This window comes from Cebus imitator, unplaced genomic scaffold (genome assembly GCF_001604975.1).
Source record: "Cebus imitator isolate Cc_AM_T3 unplaced genomic scaffold, Cebus_imitator-1.0 Scaffold15, whole genome shotgun sequence".
NCBI lineage: Eukaryota > Metazoa > Chordata > Mammalia > Primates > Cebidae > Cebus > Cebus imitator.
This window is the reverse complement of record NW_016107330.1, coordinates 2382228-2407206: the sequence shown is the minus strand read 5'-3', so window position 1 is coordinate 2407206 and position 24979 is coordinate 2382228. Positions and strand designations below refer to the sequence as shown.

Below are 24979 nucleotides of genomic sequence, written 5' to 3'. Positions count from 1 at the left end.
GTCTTTCTCTGTTGCCTAGGCTGGAGTGCAGTGGTGCGATCTTGGCTCACTGCAGCCTCTGCCTCCCAGGTTCAAATGATTCTTCTGCCCCAGTCTCCCAAGTAGCTGGGACTACAGGTGTCTACCACCATGCCCTGCTAATTTTTGTATTTTTAGTAGGGACGGGATTTCACCATACTGGCCAGGCTGGTCTTGAACTCTTGACCTCATGCTCCGCCCACCTTGGCCTCCCAAAGTGCTGGGATGATAGGCATAAGCCACTGTGCCCAGCCTATGATACCTAGGTTTTAACTAAAAACGAGGAAATAGCCAGGAGTGGGATAGGATGTTGTGAGCAAAGGCGCAGCCACGAGAAAGACTTGGGCTGACAGGAGAATATCAGTAGTCGAGCATGGTCTGAGAGTCAAGGGGAAGCAAAATGGCAGCAGAAGCTAAAGCTGGAGAGGTGGAGTGGAGCTGTGCCTGGGGAGCCCAGGTGAGAAGCGGGAGTAATCCTCTGTAGACATGGAAAGGAATCCTACAGGTTTTTCCCTCTTGTTCCATTGTTTTCCTGAGTTCCACCAAGAAAGTGGCCTTTTGTAATTGCCAAACAAAATTTTTTTAGAGACAGTGTCTCATTCTGTTACCCAGCCTGGAGTGAATGCAGTGGTGCAATCATATAGCTCACTGAAGCCTGAAGCCTGGAACTCGTGAGCTTAAGCAATCCTGCCTGAGCTTCCAAAGTAGCTGGGATTACAGGTGCACATCAACACGTCTGGCTGTTTTTAAAATTTTTTTTGTAGAGACAGTCTCACTATGTTGAGGCTGGTGCGTAACTCCTGGCCTCAAGACATCCTCCCATCTCAGCCTCCCACAGTGCTGAGATCACAGGCATGAGCCACTACACGCAGCACAAACAAGATTTTTCACTGCAAATGAATGATTTGGAACATGAGAATTTCTTAAAATTGTAATGCATTCATATTAAATACCCTGACGGTCATTTGGCATTAGGATTAAGGAGCTAGTACATGCAGCACTTGAGTTCTTAGGCCTAGAAGCAGACTGGATTCTAATCCCTCCCCAGCACTTGATAGCCATGTGGCCATGGGCAGATTACTTCTCTGAGTTTGCCAATCTGTGAAATGGAGATAAAAATAAAAACTGTCTCGTACCACAGGGTTTTCATGAGACTTGAGTTAAATAAAGCAAAGGGTTAAGAATAACTAGGTATTTTTGGATAAGGAAAATAAATTTGGAGGTGTTACACTACTGCATGTCAAGATCCATAAAGCCACAGTAAGGCAGTACAGTATGGACATAGGATGAACAAATGGAACAGAGTTAAATGTTTAAAAACAGACCCACATATATAGAGATACTTGATTTTATGTATGTATATATGTATTTATTTTCTCTCAAGCCGTATGATATAAACACTTAATTTATGACAAGCTAGCACCATAGAACAGTGAGGAAAGGACTGCTAAGTCAGCTCGATAGCCTTATGGGGAAAGAAAAGATTTTTTATCTATTTTTTTCCCTCAGAGATCCCTTTTCAGAAAGAAAAGATTATTGATCCTTACCTCACACCACACGCAAAAGCTCAAGTCCAGGAGATTTAAACTCTAAATGTGAACAGTAAAACAATAAAACTTCTAGAAGATAAAATAGGAGATTAGGTGATTAGCTTATTGTAATAAGCAAAGATTTCTTAAGAGACAAAAAACACCAATCATAAAGGAAAATATTAAGAAATGCAATAAAAGTAGTTATGCTATTCATTGGGAGACACAAGAGAATGAAAAGGCAAGAAATATTTCTAATACTTCAATATTATAAATGTGTTATACCCAGAGTGTGTAAAGAACTCTTATCAAACAATAAGGGGGAAAAAGGTAGCACAATTAAAAGATTGGTGAAAGAAGCCAGGTGTAGTGGTGTGCACCAATAGTCCCAGCTACTTGGGAGGTTGAGGTGGAAGGATTGCTTGAGCCCAAGAGTTGGAAACCAGCCTAGGCAACATAGGGAGACCCTGTCTCAAAAAGAAAAAAAAAGATTGACAAAAGATGTGAACAGGCACTTAGTTCACAAACGAAGATATCCGAAAGGCTTATAAATACATGAAAACGCTACCTCATCTCAGTCATTTTGGAAATAAAAATATAAATCATAATAAAATGCTACTGCACACCAGCCAGAAGGGCTGAAATGGAAAAGACTGAAAATAACAAATGTTGATAGAGATGTGGAGCAATTGGGGTTTTCATGTCCCATTGGTAGAAATGTAAATTGGTAAAGCCACTTTGGAAAACAATCTGTCAGTATCATAAGGCTGAATGTAACTTACATGTAACTCAACAATTCTCCTCTAGATATTTTCCAACAGAAGTGCGAGCAACATGCTTCAGAAGACATAGACAAGAGTGTCCGCATAATACCCCTCATAATAGCCAAACACTGAAAACAACCCAAATGTTCATCTGCAGTAAGATAGATAAATGGTGGTATATTCACACAGTGAAATACTGTTCAGCAATAGAAAGGAAAAGCTCCTGTGACATGCAGCAGCCTGGGTGCATCTCACAAAGATAATGTTGAATTTTATATAATAAAGCTCAAAAACTGAGCAAACAAACCCATTTTATTAGAAGTCAGAGTACTGTTTCCTCTGGGGACATGGAGCGGAGCAGTGATTGGGAGGGGGCTCAGTGCTTCTGAGCTGCTGGCAGTGAGTTGTGTTCTGTTTCTTGGTCTGGGTGGTAGTTACAAAGGTGCCTTCGCTGCCAGGTGCGGTGGCTCACGCCTGTAATCCCAGCACTTTGGGAGGCTGAGGCAGGTGGATCACCTGCAGTTGGGAGTTTGAGACCAGCCTGACTAACGTGGTGAAACCCCATCTCTACTAAAAATACAAGATCAGCTGGGCGTGGTGGCACATTGCCTGTAATAACAGCTACTCAGGAGGCTGAGGCAGGAGAATCACTTGAAGCTGGGAGACGGAGATTGCGGTGAGCTGAAATCACACCATTGTACTCCAGCCTGGGCAACAAGAGCGAAACTCCGTCTCAGAAAAAGAGGTGTCTTCATGTTATGATAATTCATCAAACTGTACGCTTAGGCGTTATATTCTCTTTTATGTATGTATACTTGAATTAGGGTGTTTGTTTCAAAATAGATAATGCACATAAAACACTTGAACTAGTATCGGACACACAGTCAGTGTCTAGTAAACATCAAGTAGCAGTATTATAACCAAGTAGGTATTGTATTATTTAGTACACAATTGTTGTCTCATCATAAAAGTCTTTCCTGACTACCCTAGTCTAACATAAATCCCCGATGTTTTTCTCTAAGCACTCTATTCTCTTCATATTTGCCACAAAAGCACTTATTTCAGTTTGTACTTTGTTGTGTATCTACTTCTCTAACTTGTAAGTTCTGTGAAAACAAAGACCATGTTTGTCTTATTTTCCATAGTACCTCTAGCATCTAGCACTTGGCGTGAAGCCCAAGACAAAGTACATACTAAATTAGAACTTGTCAAATGAAATAATGAATTCCAAACAGAAGGTTCTCTTCCCCCTAAGTATCTATTCTGGAGACTTACAGTCTCTCTCCATGGATGTTTCCAGTATTTTACTATGGGGAAGTCTTCATTGTAGGGCATCACATTCTGTCCTTCATGGGGTCAGTTTTCCTTCTTTCAGTCTTAGTCATAGACTCAAAGAGAGTGAAAACTGGGAGGGTTGAGATCCTTTGTGTCAACCTCTTTTTCATTTTAATTTTATTTATTTATTTATTTATTTTGAGACCAAGGCTCGCTCTGTCACCCAGGCTGGAGTGCAGTGGTGGGATCTCAACTCACTGCAACCTCCACCTCCTGGATTCAAATAGTTCTCCTGCCTCAGCCTCCTGAGTAGCTGGGAGTACAGGTGCCCGTCACCATGCCCAGCTTCAACCCCCTGTTTTTTTGAGAGGGAGTTTCGCTCTTGTTGCCCAGACTGGAGTGCAATGGCACGATCTTGGCTCACCGCAGCCTCCACCTCCCGTCAACCCCCTTGTTTAAATCAATAACTTGAGATAGCTTCCTAATTGTATAATATATTGTGTACATATCCCTGGACATCACCAGGCTATGTCTCATCACTCTTTTCTACTTATGAAGACGATGAGCAAGAGAACCATAGAGCATCTGGGTCAGGTTTTATCCCTCTCCTGTTTATTCTGGAAGCCTGTGTAAATGACATATCTGATTACTTCAACCTGCACTGGCCACATGCAACAGCTAATGTTGACAAAATGAAGAAAGTAACATGTCCTCATAAAAACTGCCTTATATCTGGGCAGCTGTAGTCCCCATGTTTTATCTAGTAACCTAACAAATCTTACCTGTCTCCAAAGAGGAATCAAATGTGCATTATATTGCAATTTCAGTAAATCACCCTTAGCTAGAGACAAAACCTTGTCGGGGGTGGCAGGACAAGATCACACGTCCACACCCTAAGCTGCTCTGTGAACTGCAGGGCTTCTCTTTGGGTTAGATACCTCCACCCTGACTTAGGCACCACGAAGTGGAAAACAGGCCTGTCATTCTTTAAGAATGTTAGAGGATTTGTGCCAATTATGCCTGAGCAACCAATTAATGGCAAGGGTGACTGGGTTTTACAGTCTGCAGGCAAGGGGCTAAATGGACAAACAAAACTCACTCTTTGTCTTAATTCTAAACACATGTTTCCAAGGTGTCAATACTGTGCTGTTTGGAAGTATGAGTCCTGCTTTTACAGTTGTTTCCTGGCTTCCAGGAAAGGTATGCAGTCCTGTTCTTTTTCTGTACCTCTACTGGAAGAAAAGCACTTAGTCCACAGAGGTGAGGTTTTGCTCACAGAAAAATACATTTCAGGCCAGGTATAGTGGCTCACCCCTATAATTCCAGCACTTTGGGAGGACTTTGGCCCAGACAGGAGGATTACTTGAAGCCAGGAGTTCAATACCAGCCTGGGCAATACAGCAAGACCCTGTCTCTATAAAAACTTTAGTGGGGCTCCATGATGACATGCGCCTGTGGTACCAGCTACTCAGTAGGCCAAGGCAGGAGGATAACTTGAGTCCAGGAGTTTGAGGCTGTGGTGAGCTCTGATCGCACCATTGCCCTCCAGTGTGGGCAACAGGGAAAGACCCTATCTCAAAGCAGAAAAGCACAATCCAAAGTTCTGGATTCGTGCTGACTTCAGAAGGACCAGTGTGCCTCTAGGAATCTGTACCCTCTGTAGAAAAGCTCCACGCAGCAAAGAGTAGGAGAATAGAGCAGAAGCAGATTATATCTTTTGCGGTAGCCCCATCCTTTTTTTCAGATGCCCTTTTGGATTCAGCCCAAGAGGCCAAATCTCTCACCAGTCATCAGTAGAGCACACATTTACTTCCAGCTGCTATCAAGACTTCCCACGAGGTCACTGAAACAGCTTGCCTTTGTAGAGTGTCTTACGAATCCCAGGGAAGGTTCTTCAGTGGAGAAAACTCGCCGTCAACAAGGAATGATAAGAGTTCTGGGATTTCTCCTAAAGCTGACCAAAAGGATAGAGGGACTTTTGTTACAGAACAAGACCCTTCTAAGGGGAAAAAATTGCTGTATTTCAGTGGTAATCCTCAACTCTTCAACTGAAGCTAGCTTATCCTTAGGACTACCTGGAGATTTAACGGGACTGCTCTTAAACTGAGTTAGAGAAACTGCTTCTGATTTTTGTATAACACTGGGGGAGGTAAAGAAACCACTGGCAGTTACACTGTGTCCCAGTACTCTGAAACCTTGACTTGGGTGCTGCATCCCGATTTCAGAGATGTCAATGTGTGAAAAAAATGTGCATCTTAAAACTGATGAAGTCTAGTAGGTGCTGGGCTCTGCCTCATGGCCACCTCTGGCTGTTCATCCAGTGACGATGGAATGTATCAGTAGGGGCACCACTGGTCTCCAGATTTTTCTGGCGCTTTCACTGGCTGTGAATCCTGGTAATCCAGTTACCGTGTTCCCCAGTTCTCTTCCATACCGCTTTCTTTACCTAGAAGGTAGGTGTGATTTTTCTTTTCCCTGAACCCAGATGGGCATCATTACTTCTGCACTGTGGCCTAGCTCCTTAATAGAGCGGAAGACCAGCTCACATCTGCTTCTGCGATTAAATGTGAAGAGTCAGAAGCTGCCAGATCACTAGGTACCACCTCGTTTAGGTTTCCCAACTTTATCCTCATAATGGACTGAGTCAGAGTTCTTGGACATTTGGAAGCCAAGAAATCAGGACTTTATCCAAAATATCAACTCAGTTTTGAGTCAAGAGAGATGAACATTAGCTTTGGAGTCACTCTATTAGCCCACCCCTTTTGCTCCTTTTCCCCGTCCTTTTCCTGACTGCTGCTTCTTTCTAATAGTCTTTCTCAAAACTCTTCATTTCTTTCTGGATGTGAAGAAACAGAAAGGGGGAGAAGAACCTGCAGGCATCACCAGAAAAGGAGCAGTGCTCATTGTTGTAGAATAAAAAGATAATGGCCAATTTGTCAAGAAGTGTTGACAAGAAAGATAAAGTTGGAAGTAATTAACTGGCTGACATGCTGGGAGCGATGTGCCTGCCAATAGCTCCCTAAATCAGCCAGAGCCTTGGAAATGTGACAGCCATTCATCATTTTTACAACACGCCTCTGACAGGCTCCTCCACTGCAAACCCTGCCAGCAAAAATCGTGTGCTTTGACATTCTGGGGTTGTATACCTCTCTTTGCCTTATTCTGGGTTGTGCTAAGGCACCTGGGCCCTACATCCAACCAGGAGATGCCTGGAGACGGTGAGTCAAATGGGCCAGCTTGCCAGCTTATCACTGGGCAGTATTCCTCTCTGGGGCTGGGCACTAGGGTTCGCAGAGCTGACTTTGTAAACTTCTGCAGGACCGTTCACTTACCATAGAGAGTACTGAATATGAGCTCATTAGCAGCACTCCTGGTGGCCTGGTGTCTAGTGTGGCTGCTAACCAGCCATGGGATCGATCAGTGGGAGGCAGCGGGTATGCAGCCAGTAAAAGCCATTATGAAGACTGAATGGAGTGGAAAATACCTATGTTAGGTGAAAAGGCAGAACACGAAATTGTATATATGCTTTCATCACCAGTATGCACAGGTAAAAGTATCTTGGAAAGGTGATTGTATCATAATCAACTTCCCTCATCCACATTTTTCTTTTTAAAAAGTGATACTTCTTGAAAAGATGAGATTTTTTTTTTGCATGTGTATGCACATCCTCCCCCCCACTTCCCCCTCCGCCCCCACTTTCTAATCTCATCAACTGTTAACGTTCTACCTTTTTTATTCTAAGGGCTCACATCCTTTTCTCATACAGATTCAGCATGTCCTCTAGGTATTGTGACAAACCATTTTTTTTTAAGACTCCAGGCTGGAGTGCAATAGTGCGATCTTGGCTCATGGCAACCTCTGCCTCCCAGGTTCAAGCAGTTCTTCTGCCTCAGTTTCCCGAGTAGCTGTGATTACAGACATGTGCCACCATGCCCAGCTAATTTTGTATTTTTAGTAGAGACAGGGTTTCTCTATGTTGGTCAGGCTGGTCTCAAATTCCCGACCTCAGGTGATCTGCCTGCCTTGGCCTCCCAAAGTGCTGGGATTATAGGCATGAGCCACTGCGCCTGGCCTGTGACAAACAAACCATTTAAACTGTGACCAGACAGAAAGAAGGATGAAGACATAGTAAGAATTCTTTCTATTCTTAGGCCACTCTGCGCCTGAGACATCAGGAACCTTTTGGTTTGGTTTGGTTTGGTTTGGTTTGGTTTGGTTTTTGGAGACAGGGTCTCACTCTGTCACCCAGTCTGGAGTACAGTGGTGCAGTCATGGCCCACTGCAGCCTTGCACTCGTGGGTTCAATTGTTCTTCCTGCCTTAGTCTCCCAAATAACTGGGACTGCAGGCACAGATCACCTCACCCAGCTAATTTTTTTTTTTTTTTTTTTTTTGATACGGAGTTTCGCTCTTGTTACCCAGGCTGGAGTGCAATGGCGCGATCTCGGCTCACCGCAATCTCCGCCTCCTGGGTTCAGGCAATTCTCCTGCCTCAGCCTCCTGAGTAGCTGGGATTACAGGCACGCACCACCATGCCCAGCTAATGTTTTGTATTTTTAGTAGAGACGGGGTTTCACCATGTTGACCAGGATGGCCTCGTGATCCACCCACCTCGGCCTCCCAAAGTGCTGGGATTACAGGCTTGAGCCATCGCGCCCGGCTAATTTTAAAATTTTTTTTTGTAGATTCAGTCTAGCTATGTTGCCAAGGCTGGTCTTGAATTCCTGTCCTCACGTAATCATCCTGTCTCAGCCTCCCAAGGTGGTGAGCCACCGTGCTCAACCAAGGAAACCTATTTTGATTGTCTGAAACTGGCCAGCTCACTTGAACCAAACCTTTTTTATCTTGGTGCCTTAGGTCCCCAAGAGTTCCAAGGACACCATATGCCCCAGCTTTGAAACCTTGTAATGGAGCCAGCCTTCTCTTAATATGTAGTTTTTTTCCTAAGTTCTGGCCCTGCCAGACCCAGAGGCACTGTCTTCACCATCTGATTCTGGCCTTGTCTCCCTTCACTTCCCCTCCTGTCTGCATTCCAGCAGCCCTCCCAACCTTCTACCCTATCACTTTCCAGATGTTTTCATTTTGCCTCTGTCCTGCACTGCTGTCCTTTCCCTTCTAGATTAGTATGTTCATTCTTGAGTTCCCCAGACCATTCTCCTGTTCCTAGATTCCCAAGGTAGCTTCCTGATAAAGACATCAAGGCCTAACCCCAGAAGGAATCAGACTATTTGGTTTTTAATCCTATGTTGGTCACTGAGCTAAGCCCCGGTGCTGGGAGAAGTGACAGGAGGATCTCAAGCAGTTACCACTGTATGAGAGAAACAAGAAAAACTGTTTGGTACAGTGGTTAGGACTCAAAGCAGTGTCCAGGGTGGCCTCAGTGGGCTGGCCAGGCCTCCTCAGTCAGACCTGCCGCAGCCCCATCAGCTGTGGTTCATGTGTCACCAGCCTGGTGCCAAGGGAATTCAGAGAATTCTCACTTGACAGAGAACCAAATGAAACACAGACTGTGGTCTGCACTAGAAATAGACGGAGAAAGAAGGCCCAGGGCCGTTTGGGAAGCCAGTGGGTGTGTTCTTGTACATTCCTGATGGGAGCGCCGGGGAAGCCTGAGCGTTCCCCCAGATGTTCCTGCAGATGCTCCCTGCTGCCTGAGGACTTTCCGACAGGCGCGGTCTCGTGTGGAAGTCTTGCATCACTTCGCTCTAGACAGCCCAGAGGTCACGCAGCGCCAAGGCTGAGGGATGAGGGCAATAATCAAGTGTGCCATGCAAGAAGGCGCTACCAGGCCAAGTAACTGTGGACCCAACATCCGTCTGGAAGCCTGTGGAGCCATAACTGAGGACGCTTCAAGAGACAATGGTGTTCTCCAGGTTTCTCTTCAGGTGGCAGGAATTTTAGACTGCTTTGCTGCGGGTCAGCGTTAAGTCCTTGAGTAGTTAATGAGCCACTAATTGGTCAATCTCATCCTTCTCCAATAAAAGGCAGCAAGGGGTCTGGGCACAGTGGCTCACATATGTAATCCCAGCGCTTTGAGAGGCTGAGACGGGTGGATGATTTGAGGTCAGGAGTTCAAGACCAGCCTGGGCTTCATGGTGAAACCCCTTTTCTACTACGAAAAATGCAAAAATTAGCTGGACCGTAGTTGCGCGCACCTGTAATCCCAGCTACTTGAGAGACTAAGGCGCAAGAATCCTTGAGGCTTGAGGTGGAGGTTGTGGTGAGCTGAGATCACGCTACTGCATTCTAGTCTGGGCGACAGAGTGATACCCTGTCTCAAAAAAAAAAAAAAAAAAAAAAGGCAGCTAGAGAAGGCCTGAGAGGAAAAGGCCGTGGGGAGGCAGCAGGCCCTACCACCCACATGGGCTGCTTCACCATCACTTCTGACAAGGCCTCTGCCCCGGGAAGCGTCTGCACAGCCAAATCATGCGCTCAACTCACACACTTGCCCTGCCTTGAGAACGAGATTTCCAGATGGTGGGGATACGATGCTTGGCGGAATGGTGTGACGTTTGCTATAGGAGGGCAGCAAGGCAATTTCTTAGTGTTAGTTCTGCTCAGCTCTAGAAAATGTTTTCCTTAATTGCCAAAAGCTTTCCCAACTCAGTTCAAAACTCGAGTTTGATTAAAGGAGGCTCTACAATTCAGCCTCCTTTAACCATAATTCAATCTTGGGCTGGGGTGGGGAGAGTGGAGAATGAATGAGAATATGCCTGTACAATGGCCGCTACCGTCTCCTCGTGATACCCAGATTCACCATGTTCTCGTTCCGCCTGTCTTCATTGTCTTCCTAACGCCAGGTTCAGTTACGGGCTCTGAGTTCTGTTATGCAGATAGGCAGTTTCTGTTTGCTCTACAGATTCACCGCTGTGTGATAGCAACTGGATATTATCCCTGGAAAACAGAGTAGAACACAACATACCCTACACCCACGTTTGGGAGGCAGTGGGAATCACTGGTTTAGAAAATTCTTGGGACTCAGTTCTCTTTTCCGTTTGGCCTCAGTGCATGTCAAGAGGAGATGGGAAATCTGGTTGACCTGATATTTCTGCATACTGTTGTAGGCACGTTGCCTCCAAGCCTCAGTCTCTCTAAACGTGTTTGCGTTCAGATCTTTTCCACCAGACCAGCATCAGCAGGGTCTGGTTTGTGGTGTTAAGTACTCCCCTGCTGTTGGGCTGGGGCTTTGAACAGTTTGCCCTTTATAAGCCTCCAGCATTAATAAGGAAAGACTGAGGGGCACACAAGGGGGTATTTATAGAATGGGTTGTATAAAACTCCCAGCTGCCTCGTAAAATAAGAATTCCTCGCTAAGGGGGCTTTTGAGCAAAGGTGATTTCTTCACAGGAGTCTCTCCCTTCAGTCTCATAAAACCACATCTCAGTAGAAAAGGGACATAATTCAAAGGACAGCTTTGTATCACCCAGGTAGGCAGGAGACTTGGGACTTAGTGGCTGTGAACTCCTGCGTTCTCACAGAGGCTTGCTTGTCCTGGACTTTGCAGCCTGAGCCATAAGTCTGGCTGTCTTTGGAAAGCCTGCTGTGGTGGCGTGCCGTCACGTGGGAGGCTGAAGGCATGTTAGTACCTTTGGGAAGGAAACAAAAAATATGAGATGGGAGCTTGGGGGTAAGAGTGAGGAAGTTAAAATGAAGGCACAGGAGGGCTCCCTTCTCCTGTACAATGAATTCTAGAGAGTTAGTTGATGGAAATGTCCCACCCATTGCTGACATTCATTCATTTTGCAGTTGATTCCTGGATGCCTGCTGATGCCGAGAGTAGAAAGCTAAGACACGGTCCGGTCCCTCCCATTGCAGAGCTTGCAGCCGTACCCTGCGTTATTACTTAAGATACTTTTTATTTCTTTACCTCAACATGATGCTAAAGATACTTTTCACTGGTAACGTTTTTAAGAGAAAGCAACAGCCTGTGACCTACTGGGCCGTGTTTTCTTCATATATAAAATGAGAATATTAATAATGGTTTCACAGGGTTGAAATAATACATAGAAACAGTAAGCGCAGTGGCTGGCACATAGGGTGACCTCTCCTCTTATGTTGGTATCTCCTTGCTGTTGCCTCCCAGGATGGAGTGCCAGAAGGCATGGAGGAAGAAGAAAAACTTAAAGATCCCAAACAAGATGACAGACTCTCTTGATCACCAAGATTAACAAGCCTGTTTACTTCACTGTCCACAGCGTCCACATCCTTAGTATTCTTCAGCAGCCTTAGAGGCATACGTGGGAACTCCTCAGAAGGAAAGAAGAGAAATGTAGCTTAGGGGGAAAGTCTTATAGGAAATTAAAGTGGAAAGTGGGGAAGAGGAAAGAATACGCAGGGTGATAGCAGCTGGTTCAATAAAAGTCTCTTTATTCTTTGAACAATCAAGAGAGTAGGTGTGGCTGGGCATGGTGGCTTATGCCTGTAATACCAACAATTTGGGAGGCTGAGAGAGGCAGATCAGGGGTTCGAGACCAGCATGGGCAACATGGCGAAACCTCATTTCTATTAAAAATACGAAAACGTAGCTGGATGTGGTGGTGGAGGCCGAGGTGGGAGGATCAGGATCGTGTGAGTCCAGGAGGTGGACGTTGCAGTGAGCTGAGATTGCCCCATTGCACCCCAGCCTGGGTGACAGAGCCAGACCCTGTCTTGAAAAAGAGAGTAGGCTGGGCACAGTGGCTCACACCTATAATCCCAGCACTTTGGGAGGCTGAAGTGGGTGAATCACCTGAGTTCAGGAATTTGAGACCAGCCTGGCCAACATAGCAAAACCACATCTCTACTAAAATCAAAAATTAGTCAGGCGTGGTGGTGAGTAACTATAATCCCAGCCAACTGGGAGGCTGAGGCAGGGGAATCGCCTGAACCCAGGGGGCAGAGGTTGCAGTGAGCTGAGATCATGCCATTGTAGTCCAGCATGGGCGACAGAGCAAGACTTCATCTCAAAAAAGAAAAGAGATTGAGAGTGGATGTGGACAGTGGCCTTCTTACCTTCAGGTTCTTAAATCAGAGGCAAATTAATTTCTCAGAGTGAGGCTGCTCATTTTTCATGAGTTTGTTAGTCAAAGTTGTAATTTTTAATTTATTTTTTATTTTTGACACAGAGTTTCTCTCTTGCTGCCCGGGCTGGAGTGCAGTGGTACGTTCTTGGCCCACTGCAGTCTCCGCCTCTCGGTTTCAAGCAATTCTCTTGTCTCAGCTGGAGACTCTCCTGCCTGTAGCTGGGACTACAGGCATGCACTACCATGCTTGGCTAATTTTCACATTTTAGTAGAGATGGGGTTTCACTATATTGGTCAGTCTGGTCTTGAACTCTTGACCTCATGATCTGCAGCCTCGGCCTCCCAAAGTGTTGGGTTTACAGGCGTGAGTCACCACGCCCAGCAATTTTGTATTTTCAGTAGAGACAGGGTTTCTTCCTGTTGGTCAAGCTGGTCTCAAACTCCTGACCTTAGGTGATTCACCCACCTTGGTCTCCCAAAGTGCTGGGATTTCAGGCATGAGCCACCGCACCCAGCCTGAAATGTCTCTTAAAGGAGTTAGGGCCATATGATTGTTCATTTTTAATTTGCAAAGCTATGCTGGTCAGAGGCAGTGTATAAAGGCCATAGCTGTATTAAGGTAAAATTTGATTCTCCTTTGAGGTCCACAATCAGTAGTTCCTAATTTTGATCAGTTTGTTATAAAACTCATTTTTTATGCACTGTAATACATGAGAGAGTGGATTAGAAAAAGGCTTGTATTTGGTTTGGCTTTTGTTGTTTTGTCCTTGGAGTGAGCCAAGCTTTGGTAACGTTAAAATTTAAAAATAGGCTGGAGGCCAGTTGCGATGGCTCACACCTGTCAGCCCAGCATTCTGGGAGGCCGAGGCCAGAGGATTGCTTGAGCCCAGGAGATTGAGGCTGCAGTGGGCCATGATCATACCACTGAACTTCAGCCTGAATGACAGAGCAAGACCCCATCTCTTTAAAAAATAAAGAAAAAAAGAGCACAAGATTGAAGACAGTTGTTAGAACTCCTGGATTTTTATGTCTGTTTCCTAGAGTTAGCTTCTTCCGGTTCAGGTGAACAACACTTCATCCTCCTTATCAGAACAAGTTTTTACTCCTCCCAAGGCCATCCCAAGAGTCCAGTGTAATAATACAGGGAACATATACTTAGAATAGATAGACTATATACTAGCTTTCTTTCTTTATTTCTTTCTTTCTTTCTTTCTTTCTTTTTTTAAATAGAGACAGAATCTCACTATGTTGCCCAGACTTGTTTCAAACTCCTGAGCTCAAGCAATCCTCCTGTCTCAGCCTCCCAAAGCTCTGGGATTATAGATGTGAACGATTGTGCCCAGCCACTGGCTTGCTTTTTTCTTGTTTTCTTATGCTTCGAAAATCTTTATTTGGCTTCAAGGAATTAGATAATCCCAAATCTATACCTAGTAACATTATTAGTACAGTTCACCCAGCCCCATGTGATTGAGCAACCAAGTCCAGTACCTGACTTATGGGGCCAAGAGGCATTGAGAACTTCTTCCCAATGAACCTGCAATGGAGTAGGTCTCTTTAGACTTGCTTTTCATTCTCAGCTTGGAAAAACTCATACACGGCTTCCTAAAGGAAACCGTCATGCTATGGTTTCACTTTGAAATTAAAAACATCTCCAAATAAGTTTATGGAGCATATTCTGCCTCATTGCTTTGCTTAGTACCAGCACAAGAAACACCAGTGGGTCAGCCCCATAGCTTCCCCCACAGATCTGGAGCCGAGAACCTGGATTCTGGACACTCGAACAGTTCTACTCAGAAGGCGTTTAGAATTTGTGCTGATGACTTCCTAGTCCTAACGTACGTCTCCACCATAGGTGTATGTTATTCCTGCAGACAAGCTAGCAGCTTTTATGCTTGGACAAACATGGATTAAGGACCTGCTTAGCAATTTCATGTTTATTGTTTCATTTAATTCCCTGAAGAACCCTCTGAAGGAGGAGGTGGTATTAGCTCTGTTTTATAGATAAGGAATTAAATTCAAAAAAGATTATTTAAATATGTCCTACTTTGTACCCATAAAAATTAAAAATTAAAATTTTTAAAATGACTTACAATCACACAGCTTATAGTTGGCAGAATTAGACCTCCAGAAAGTTAAGCCCAAGTTTTGATCCTTTTGTATTCATGTATGCACGATGATTGGGTTTTTACTATCACGTGTGAGATGTGCCTCCTTCAAGCTTGTTACCATGTCAGCATGTGATCAGTCCGACTTGGGGGAAAAAACCCGTTTTCTGACTCCAAATCCAAGGCTGCTTCATTCCCAACTTGTCCTTAACAAAGAGGCATAAGGGGCTTCAGATACGGGGGACTGTCCTGCTTCCTGTGGGCCTTGGGGAAAATCCCTGGCTTTCCTGGGCTTTAGCTTCCCCATTAGTGAACAGATATGATAACAACTCTCCCTTCCCACAATCTTATGATGTTCAAGGTCAAAGGAGTGATGGGTCGGAAAGATTATTTGAAAACACTTTGTAAACACAAGGCATTACCTTATTACTTTCACAAATGTTAGCTTCTTTAGATTTCTGGACAGTTTCCTTTTGGTTTTATTGGAAGAAATGTGGCGGAATTTGGATTTTTTAAAATAATATTTATAACAGCAATTTCTTGCCATATTACCACATTGAACTCAAATCCTGGAATTTCCCAAAACCACTTAAAAATTAATTCTGGTCAAGTAGACAGTTTGTACTCAAAGCAGAAAACTGGATCCTTGCTCATTAAACCAGTCTAGACGCCCAGGTTGATGTGTCACATTTTGCTCCCTACCTTTAAACAGATATAATCATTGTGGTCTTGTGAATTTCTCAGGCCAGCTCCTCGCCCTCCCCTCTTTTCCTTCCTTCCGTAACTCAGGCTTATATTCAGTGTTGAGCTTAGTTGCATATATTCCTATGGGAACAAGGGTCGAAGCCCCCATGGCTCTTCTGCTTTCAGGGCCACCTAGCAGCCTCTCATGAACCATCTTCAGGCACCAGACCTCCCAGTGGCACTGCTCAGTTGTCCCAGTGCAGTGACAGCCCTCCAGCCTAAAGATGGCATCAGCAGAGCAGGGTGTCATTAGTGAAAAGCATCTCTACAGTAGAAGCCAGTTCAAGGAACTCCAGATGTGGTCCCTTGGCAGCCTTCTCTAAAGGGTGGAAGGGGACAGCCCCTGAAGAGGGTCTAGGGAGGCATCTGAATTTGAAGGGAGTGGGCTCTGTCAGAACACTCAGCATGGCTGCATTGCCACTGCTCCCAGGGTTCTGTCATTGATGTGCATGGCCCAACCTTGGTACCATCTCTGTGTCGTTCACAGTCTGATGCTTTGGAGTAATTTCGTTATTCCAACTACTGAAAGCAACTGATGAGAAGTTAAGACGTAAAAGTTCAGAGGAGCCCGGCGCTGTGATATGTGCCTGTAATCCCAGCTACTCAGGAGGCTGAGGCAGGAAGATCACTTGAGCCCAGGAGTTTGAGACCAGCCTGGACCACATAGTGAGACCCTGTCTCAACAAAAAATGTTCAGAGGATTCTCCTATGGTTGTGTACTGCAACAGGGTTAATTTCGTATCCAAGGTTTCTGGTGTTTCAGAAACAGACACGTGTTGCCCGCCTGCCAGGATCTGAGAAGAAACTAGTCTGTGCTGTTAGAGGAAGGGCCCCAGAACACCAAAGATGAGTGTTCCCATTATTGACCCCCAAAATTAGGGGAGGAGACCAAGAACATTTTTCAGATGAAATTATTTGGACTGAGCTTTCTGCATGGTAATAGATAATTGATACTCTTTTGGCATCTGCAAGACATCGTCCTTAAAGTGCTGGCAAACTATCTGCCCGCAAATGACCCGCACATCTCCTACCCTACCCTCAGACGTGTTGAGTGTAACTACCTCTTCCCTTTGTTTTCTCAGCATTAATAATAAGCTACAGCAGCCAGAGGCAGCAGCCGGAGTGTTGGAATATGCCATGAAACACTTTGGAGAGCTGGTAAGCGCCTCATTCCTTTGCAAAAGCAGGACATAGAAACTTGGCTAGGGAGGTATCTATACGGCCCTGACCTTTAGAAAGTTGCCTTCCTTTTCTGTTTTTTCCCCAATTTGTAACAGTCTAATACTGACTTACCTATCTTCAGGACGAAAGAGACAAACAATAGGCCGGACTGAGTGGCTCACACCTGTAATCCCAGCAGTTTGGAAGGCTGAGGTGGGCAGATCACCTGAGGTCAGGAGTTCAAGACCAGCCTGACTAACATGGTGAAACCTCGTCTCTACTAAAAATACAAAAAATAATTAGCCGCACAGAGTGGCAGGCACCTGTAATCCCAGCTACTCAGGAGGCTGAGGCAGGAGAATCACTTGAACCTGGGAGGTGGAGGTTGCAATGAGCTGAGATCATGCCACTGCACTCCAGCCTGGGCGACAGAGCAAAACACTGTCTCAAAAAAAAAAAAAAGAAAAGAAACAAACATGGTCTATAGGGACTATATTTCAGCTGAACATAAATCATGAGGGTAGACGTGAATACATAGTAAGCACTGATTTTATCAAACTCTTAGCATGTGCCTGGCCCTTGGCTAAGTGTTTATATACTTCATCTAATTTGGTCCTCACAACAATGCTATAGTGGTTTCGGAGTTTTTTTTTTTCTTTCTTTTTTCTACTTCCTGTTGATTTGTAAAAGTGGTTACTGTTGTTATCACATTTTACAGCTGAGAAGACTGTGGTCCCAGCAGGTTAAGAACCTGTCTGAGCTGACAGACAGGATAAATGGCAGAACCAGGACTTGAACCAGGGCGGTCTGACATTAGAGCCAAGGCATTTGCCCCTGATCTGAGTTATCTTTGTGGGAGCTTGCATTGTGTCTAGGCCACAGCTAATCCTCGCTGCATGCTTAGGAAGACACCGTGGTAGTTCTTCAGAAAATATATGCTATAATTGATACCTGACATTGAGGGATTTTTGTGTTCGTTATTGCTTACATAGCTGCTTCTCTACTGCCATCTTTGGCCTTCCAATATTTAAAATGTTTCTGTTATTCTTTGTGGTCTTGGCAGGGCATTTTGATAACTTCCAAAATATATAAAGCATCAACTTAGCATAGAATTCCTGGAAGGTCAAGAAGTTCTAGATCCATATATTTGATGAGGAACCTTTCATTAGTCATGTAGGTCGTTTACTGTGGTTTGCCTTGATCAGGAGCCCAGGATATTAAAGTGAGAAAAATTTTGAATATTTAACAGGCTTTTGTTTGATCATCCAGCATTTTGCCTCACAGACAGGCTAGTAAATTAGAATGAAACTTTTAAGGGAATCTTTTGCCCTCTTTAGCACATATTATCTGTAACTAGACTAAGACAGCATTTCTCCAGTTGATGGCACAATAGAAAGAACTATGTCTCATCCATCCTTGCCACAATCCTTGTTTGCAGAGAGAAGAAAGTAGGGCGAGAGGGCACTTAATGTACTCCACCTAGACCAAGATGTTCTCTCCTTTGATATCCTTAGAGCTTAGATCCCAGTAAGTGCTGATTGAAACAAGGACTCCGCAGACATCTGGTATTCAGGTGATCTGCCAGCAGTTGGTTTATACCCATACTCAGAATGCCAACCTTCAATGAAAGTTTCTCCATCTTCAGGTTCCAAAGGTGGCTATTAGCTCCAGGATTATTGCTAAACCTGTGGTGGATTTTCTGTTATATTTAGGTAGCTGAATCATATTAAGCTTGACAATGGTTTGCTTTTTCTTGGCAGAGCCTGTGCTTTCTCAGCACAATTTATGTAACAGCAGTCTCATTAGAATTTTGTGTGATTCTCTGCTTAAACCTTATAGTTTCTGCAATCTATTGCAATTCAAAATATCTTGCCCTCTAACTGACCCACTCCATATGCTGCCCCCTCTTCCCCTCTGCTTGTTCATGCTGAGTGTATGCCACACATTAGTCACCAGCTCTTTTTTTTTCTTTTTCCACCAGTGTAGAAATTTGAAATGAAAAATGTACCAGTGCTTTTAAATTTGATATTGTTTTTGTAGTCACTCTTTTAAGTTTTCTATTTTGTATGTAGGCATAATAGGCATTACTTTGTACAGGCTTGGAAAATGAAGTTGAGATAGTTTGCCTTACATGGAGCCAGATATGCCCATTTTGACAAACTCCACTGATGTTGGGGGAAGACTTCATGGCAGCAGAATTAGTCCAGGGGCAGCAGAGGGCACTCGCTCTGCCAGAAAGAACCAGAGAAGGGGAAGTAGGTACAAGGGAACAGCCTCTGACATAAATGACCTCCTTTCAGAGGTTCAAGAAGAAGAGGTTATTTTAGACGGCTTAGCAGAGTAGTTGTTAGTCTACATATTGCACAAACATCAGTTTTATTTATAAAGGGGAAGAGGGTAATGGGAGAAACTAGTGTGGGTCCTGCATTATATCATACAAAGTTCACTGCAGAATCATAGTGTTGTTAAAGAAATCCCTAGAGAGCTACTACCCTTGCCTGTGCAAAAATAGTCATTTATTGAGCTGGTGATGAAGCAGCCCAGGAGAGAAACTGAGATGGAGGGCAGACAGAAAGCAAATAAAATAGTCTCCTGATCATTTAGAGAGTCATAGTCTATAGCTTTCAGCCTGTAGCACCTCCTACTCACGTGGACAATACCCAGTTTCAGCATGGCACACCGTCTGCTAGGGTAATGGAATCCCTCCTTTGGCCCCTGACACTGGTAAACCTGCCAAGCACTGAGCAGGAGGGAATATTGGAGGGGAGACTCTAGAAGAATAGGGGAAAGGCTTTCCAAAGAATTTTAAGTGGTGGTGGTATATTTTAAATTATTATTTCCTGAAAGTTTAAAAATGCATTAAAAATGCAGAGGATCAAGAACTTTTAACAAGTGAGTTGTTTTCCTCCAGCAAATATGCACACGAGGCCTGGTCTTTCTGGCCCCATCAGGAAAGCAGCTGCCATCCCTGATAAGTAGCCCAGTGTCAGCACTCTAGCAGATTGGAGCAATGGCACCTTTGCAGCAGCTCTGGAGCTCTGATCAGGGTTTTCTCCTGTCCCTAAGTGATTTCCCCTGTCCTCACATCCCCACATCCTGGTGTTCTGGTGACCCATGTGTCTGGGGAGGAAATAATGGGGGAGGAGAATGGCCTGACATCTGCTCTCAGATAATCCCAGGATCATTCCATCCATGTGCATTCCCACCTTCCCCAAACAGCACACCTCCAGATCGTCTCAAGCTCTTTTTAATCCAAGGCCACACATACTGTGATAGGTGAAGGGTCATGCATACAGCAGCTCATTAGGAAAGAGAGTATGTGAATTAAAAAATGTGATCCCTTCATCTCTGTGCCTCACAGCAGTCTTCTTTCTTTTCCATGTGACAGGAGATCCAGGCTACCTGGTATGAGAAACTGCACGAGTGGGAGGATGCTCTTGTGGCCTATGATAAGAAAATGGACACCAACAAGGATGACCCAGAGCTGATGCTGGGCCGTATGCGCTGCCTTGAGGCCTTGGGGGAATGGTGAGCTTCCTAGGATGATGGCATGTGTGGGTACAAGAGACTTTTCTCTTTGATAGTTGGATTTGAAAGGAAGGCTTCCCTCAAACGGAGTTCTCATTTCAGACTCATTTTGTTCTACTTGATATGTCTCAGGACTCATCTTTCACTTTTGGTGTTTTTCTTTCTCCATTCTGTCTCAGCTGCTAAGTAGCAAGGCCTTCACTGAAACTTTACAATGCTGTAGGCAACAGCCTTGGGGGTGCTCCTAGGATCTGCTTTTCCTTCTGTCTACTCTCTTGATCTTTACTGATCCAGTGAAGAGCTCAGATTCCTACTTGGCAACCTTGGTTTTTTAAACTAGCTCTTGCAAATGCTTTTAGGAAAGAACAATGACTGCCCTCTTCAGGTGCTTCACCTATATCGGATGCTGACTGTGTGTTCAGCACTATGCCAGGCTCCAAGGAAACAAGACACGAGAAAGCAGCCCTTTCCTGTGAGGTTGATGAGACGGGCACATCAACAGAGGGTTATTAAAGCCTGAGAGGATGTTGACGGTGCTTGAAAGCCCAAAGGAGGAGGCAGGGTTATCTTGTAGTACTTACTGGAGGAAGGACTGGAAGTTAGGAGACAGGTAAAGGAAAAGAGAGAGGGGCAAATAGGTACTCCAGGTGGAAGCAACAATAATATTTAACTGAGAACATCTGGCTAGGTTTTGGTTTGGAGAGTTGCTTGGGAGTGAAGGATAAAAATGGCCTCCATTCTGTTTCCAGCACCAAGTGCAATTAAAAAAAAATAAAATGAAATGCTATACTGTTATTGTTAAATTGTTTAACTGCAGTTTTAAAGGACTAAAACAGCCCAGGCATGGTGGCTCATACCTATAATCCCAGCCCTTTGGGAGGCCGAGGCAGGCACATCATTTGAGGTCAGGAGTTTGAGACCAGCCTGGCCAACATGGCGAAACCCTGTCTCTACTAAAAATACAAAAATAAGCTGGACATGGTGATGTAGGCCTGTGATTCCAGCTACTCGGGAGGCTGAGGCAGGAGGATCACTTGAACCTGGGAGGTGGAGGTTGCAGTGAGCCAAAATTGGACCACTGCACTCTAGCCTGGGCGACAGAGCAAGACTTTGTCTCAAAATAAATAAATAAATAAATAAATGAGGCTGGGCACGGCGGCTCACGCCTGTAATCCTAGCACTTTGGGAGGCCAAGGCTGGTGGATCACAAGGTCAGGAGATCGAGACCATCCTGGCCAACATGGTGAAAACCCCGTCTCTTCTAAAAATACAGAAAAATTAGCTGGGCATGGTGGCTCACGTCTGTAGTCCCAGCTGCTCAGGAGGCTGAGGCAGGAGAATTGCTTGAACCCAGGAGGTGGAGATTGCAGTGAGCCGAGATGGCGTCACTGCATTACAGCCTGGGCAACAGTGCAAGACTCCATCTCAAACAAAAAAAAAATGACTAAAATAAAGTGCCATGCTACCTCCCCACTAGTGGATAATTCCAACTTTGTCTTGAATATGATACTGAGGGTTCACTGTTCCTTCATTCAACCAGTGAGTATCAAGTGCATGTTCATTGCCGGTGTCTGTGCCAGGCCCTAGAGACAGCTGTGAGCAAGAGTCTCGGTCCCTGCCTTCCCAGAGCTTACAGGGCAGAAAACCAGGCTATTGTGGTACATTATGATGCCAGGAATAAAGAAGCCCAGGGGTCTGTGGGTAATAGGAAGCACCCTAATCAGGCGTGGAAGGTTGTGGAAGGTTTCCAGGAAGAAGCTATGATATCTAATTTGGACCTGTAAAGTGAGGAGCACAGTATGGGGGATTTTATCAGGCCTTTTGTTCAGATTCTTCTCTGTGACCCCTGTCTTCAGAATAAGGACATTCCTTTCCTCCAGGTATAGGGAAGGCACCTCTCACAGTAGAGCCTTATGACCTCCTTCAGGGAAGGTCAAAATTATTTTTCCTAGATGTTATGACCTGCTTCAGAGGATAAGGGGCAAGGGATGGTCAGAGTGATTTTTTTTTGCTGCCATTTTCTCAAAATATTCAGTATGTCACAGTGCCATATTTCAGGGTCACAGGGATGTACAGTGATGGTAATGTGCTGTTTATACCGTGTGGCGCTCTACTGTTTTCACTTAACAAGTCCAGACCACGGTTCCATATCAGCACCTATAGAGCTACTGCCTCATTTTTTTAATAGCTGCATGATATTTAATCATACAAATAAATCTAGTGTATTTAATATAGACAATTTTTATTTGTTAGATATTTTCTACCTTGGAAAATTTAAGAATATTAGACAAAATCAAAGCAAGTCTTCTAAAAGAGTGATCTCTCCTTTATAGCTGGAACTACAGCCATACTCCACCACAGCAGGCTAGCTTTTTAAATTTTTTGTAGAGACGGGGTCTCACAGTGCAGTCTAGGCTGGTTTCGAAATCCTGGGTTTGAGTGATCCTCCCTCTTCGGCTTCCCAAAGTGCTAGGATTATAGGTGTGAGCCACTGTGCCCAACGTTCTTTTTTTTTTTTTAAGAAACAGGATTTTACTCTCTCAGTGGAGTACAGTGGTGTGATCATAGTTCACTATGTCTTGAACTCCTGGACTCAAGCAATCCTCCTGTCTCAGCCTCCTGAGTAGAAGGAACTACAGAAATGCACCACCATGCCTGGATAATTTTTAAAAATTATTTTTTGTAGAGACAGGGTCTCGCTATGTTGCCAAGGTTGGCCGTTATTTCTTAATATAAAATTATTACTACATTCCGAAGATAGAAGATGTTATGTTTTGCATGAAAATTTAATGTCAGTGAATGTATCCTTAGTCATTGGATCATGTATGTGTATGTGTGTGTGTGTGTGTGTGTATGTATATATATATATATATATATAGAGAGAGAGAGAGAGAGAGAGAGAGAGAGATAATCTGAAATTATTTGAAAGTGGCTTGTCTGATTTAACCATCATTAGGTAGATTCAAAAGTGTGATTTATTTTTATAAATTAGCATTCAAAGGCTGGGTGTAGTGGCTCACACATGTGATCCCAACACTTTGGGAGGCTGAGGCGGGCAGATTGCTTGAGCCCAGAAGTTTGACAACAAGCCTGTGCAACAACAGCAACAATTCCATATTGATTTACCTCAATAAATTGAGGAAGCATATCCTTTCAAATCTGCTTTATTCATTTGTGTAACTAAAGCTGCTGTTTTTTCTTTTTAAGTCCAACAAGTATCTAATTTTTTTTTTTTTTTTTTTTGAGGTGGAGTCTCACTCTAGTCACCTAGGCTGAAGTGCAGTGCTGTGATCCTGGCTTACTGCAACTTTTACCTCCCAGGATCAAGCGATTTTCCTGCCCCAGCCTCTTGAGTAGCTGGGACTACAGACAGGCACCACCACTCCGGCTAATTTTTGTATTTTTAGTAGAGACTGGGTTTCGCCATGTTGGCCAGGCTGGTCTCGAACTCCTGACCTCAAGAAATCCGCCTGCCTTGGCCTCCCAAAGGCTGCGTGAGCCACTGCACCCAGCCTTATGGCTATTTTTACATTAAATCAAATGTAAAATTCAGTTCCTCTGTCGTACCACGTTTTAGGTGTTCAGTAGCCATATGTGGTCAGTAGCTGTTGTATGGGACAGTGCAGATAGAGAACCTTTCCATCATCACAGAAAGCTCTATTGTACAACACTGATCTAAGGCAAAAGAAAAGTATGTTAATAAGATTAGCCGCATTATTTCAAAAACAATTTTTCTACTTTCAGATCAGCTGTCCTATAGTCATATCTTGTTATGAGAAAGATAAAATGAGGCCAGGCACAGTGGCTCACACCTGTAATCCCAGCACTTTGGGAGGCCAAGGCAGGCGGATCATGAGGTCAGGAGTTTGAGACCAGCCTGACCAACATCGTGAAACCCCGTCTCTACTAAAATACAAAAATTAGCTGGGCATGGGTGGCGCGGGCCTGTAATCCCAGCTACTCGGGAAGCTGAGGCAAGAGAATTGCATGAACCCAGGAGGCGGAGGTTGTGCTGAGCTGAGATGGCGCCACTGCAGTGCACTCCAGCCTGGCCGACAGAGCAAGACTCTGTCACAAAAAAACAACGAGATTGAAGTGTTCTTAAAATTCAACTCTAATCAATTTCTAAAATACTTAAGTGCCTTACTGTTGCCATTGGATTTACATAAAAATATCACAGCCCGGCATTCAAAGTCTTTCCCGTTGTGGCACCAGCCCACTTCTTCAGCACATTTCTCAGTGAACCCTTATCTCATAATCTGAGCTCTGGCCAAAGTATTCACTCTTCTCCAAATCCCACATTCATTCATTTCATTCTCTGAATTGCCTTCTTCTTCTGCTCCTTTTTCTACTTTTGAAATCCTCTCCACTGTGTCTTCCTTCTTGAAACCCCTCCTGGCCCCTTCCGTTTCCACTCCTCTCCTTTCAAATTAAAGACGACCACTTTTCCGAGCTGGGTTGGTAGGAACAGATTAGATGCATTGGAAGCGACTTGAGATGTGCTTTCCTCCAATTCCTTTGTGTTAATGGTTGAAGAAACTGAGGCTTACAGCAGTTGAGGTAACTGAGCTGAGTGATTATTGATCTCCTAATGTTACTGTTCTCAGTCCCATATACCTCTGATCTCTTGGGATCTGTCCAGTTTTATAATTACCTGTAAAGTGTAAGTGGCTAGTAATGCTGACCAAAGGATTTAAGAATGTGGGAGACTTTTTTAAAATGAGATGAACGAACAATGTAAAAGTGTTCCTATTTCTCCACATCCTCTCCAGCATCTGTTGTCTCCAGATTTTTTAATGATCGCCATTCTAACTGGCGTGAGATGGTATCTCAATGTAGTTTTGATTTGCATTT

At 44.3% G+C, this 24979-nt stretch overlaps 1 protein-coding gene and 1 non-coding gene across 2 annotated transcripts in view; both read left to right on the top strand.

Moving 5' to 3' along the window:
* Nucleotides 1–24979, top strand: part of MTOR (mechanistic target of rapamycin kinase) — a 149960-nt gene that overhangs the window by 79084 nt on the left and 45897 nt on the right. The window contains exons 28-29 of the mRNA XM_017503042.2: nucleotides 16519–16594; nucleotides 19986–20125. Of these exons, the coding sequence (XP_017358531.1) occupies nucleotides 16519–16594; nucleotides 19986–20125 (216 nt within the window). The remainder of the gene's footprint in view (nucleotides 1–16518; nucleotides 16595–19985; nucleotides 20126–24979) is intronic.
* On the top strand, nucleotides 14736–14839 carry LOC119468084. Its single transcript, XR_005196705.1, has one exon. It is a non-coding gene; the product is annotated as a small nucleolar RNA U13 (small nucleolar RNA).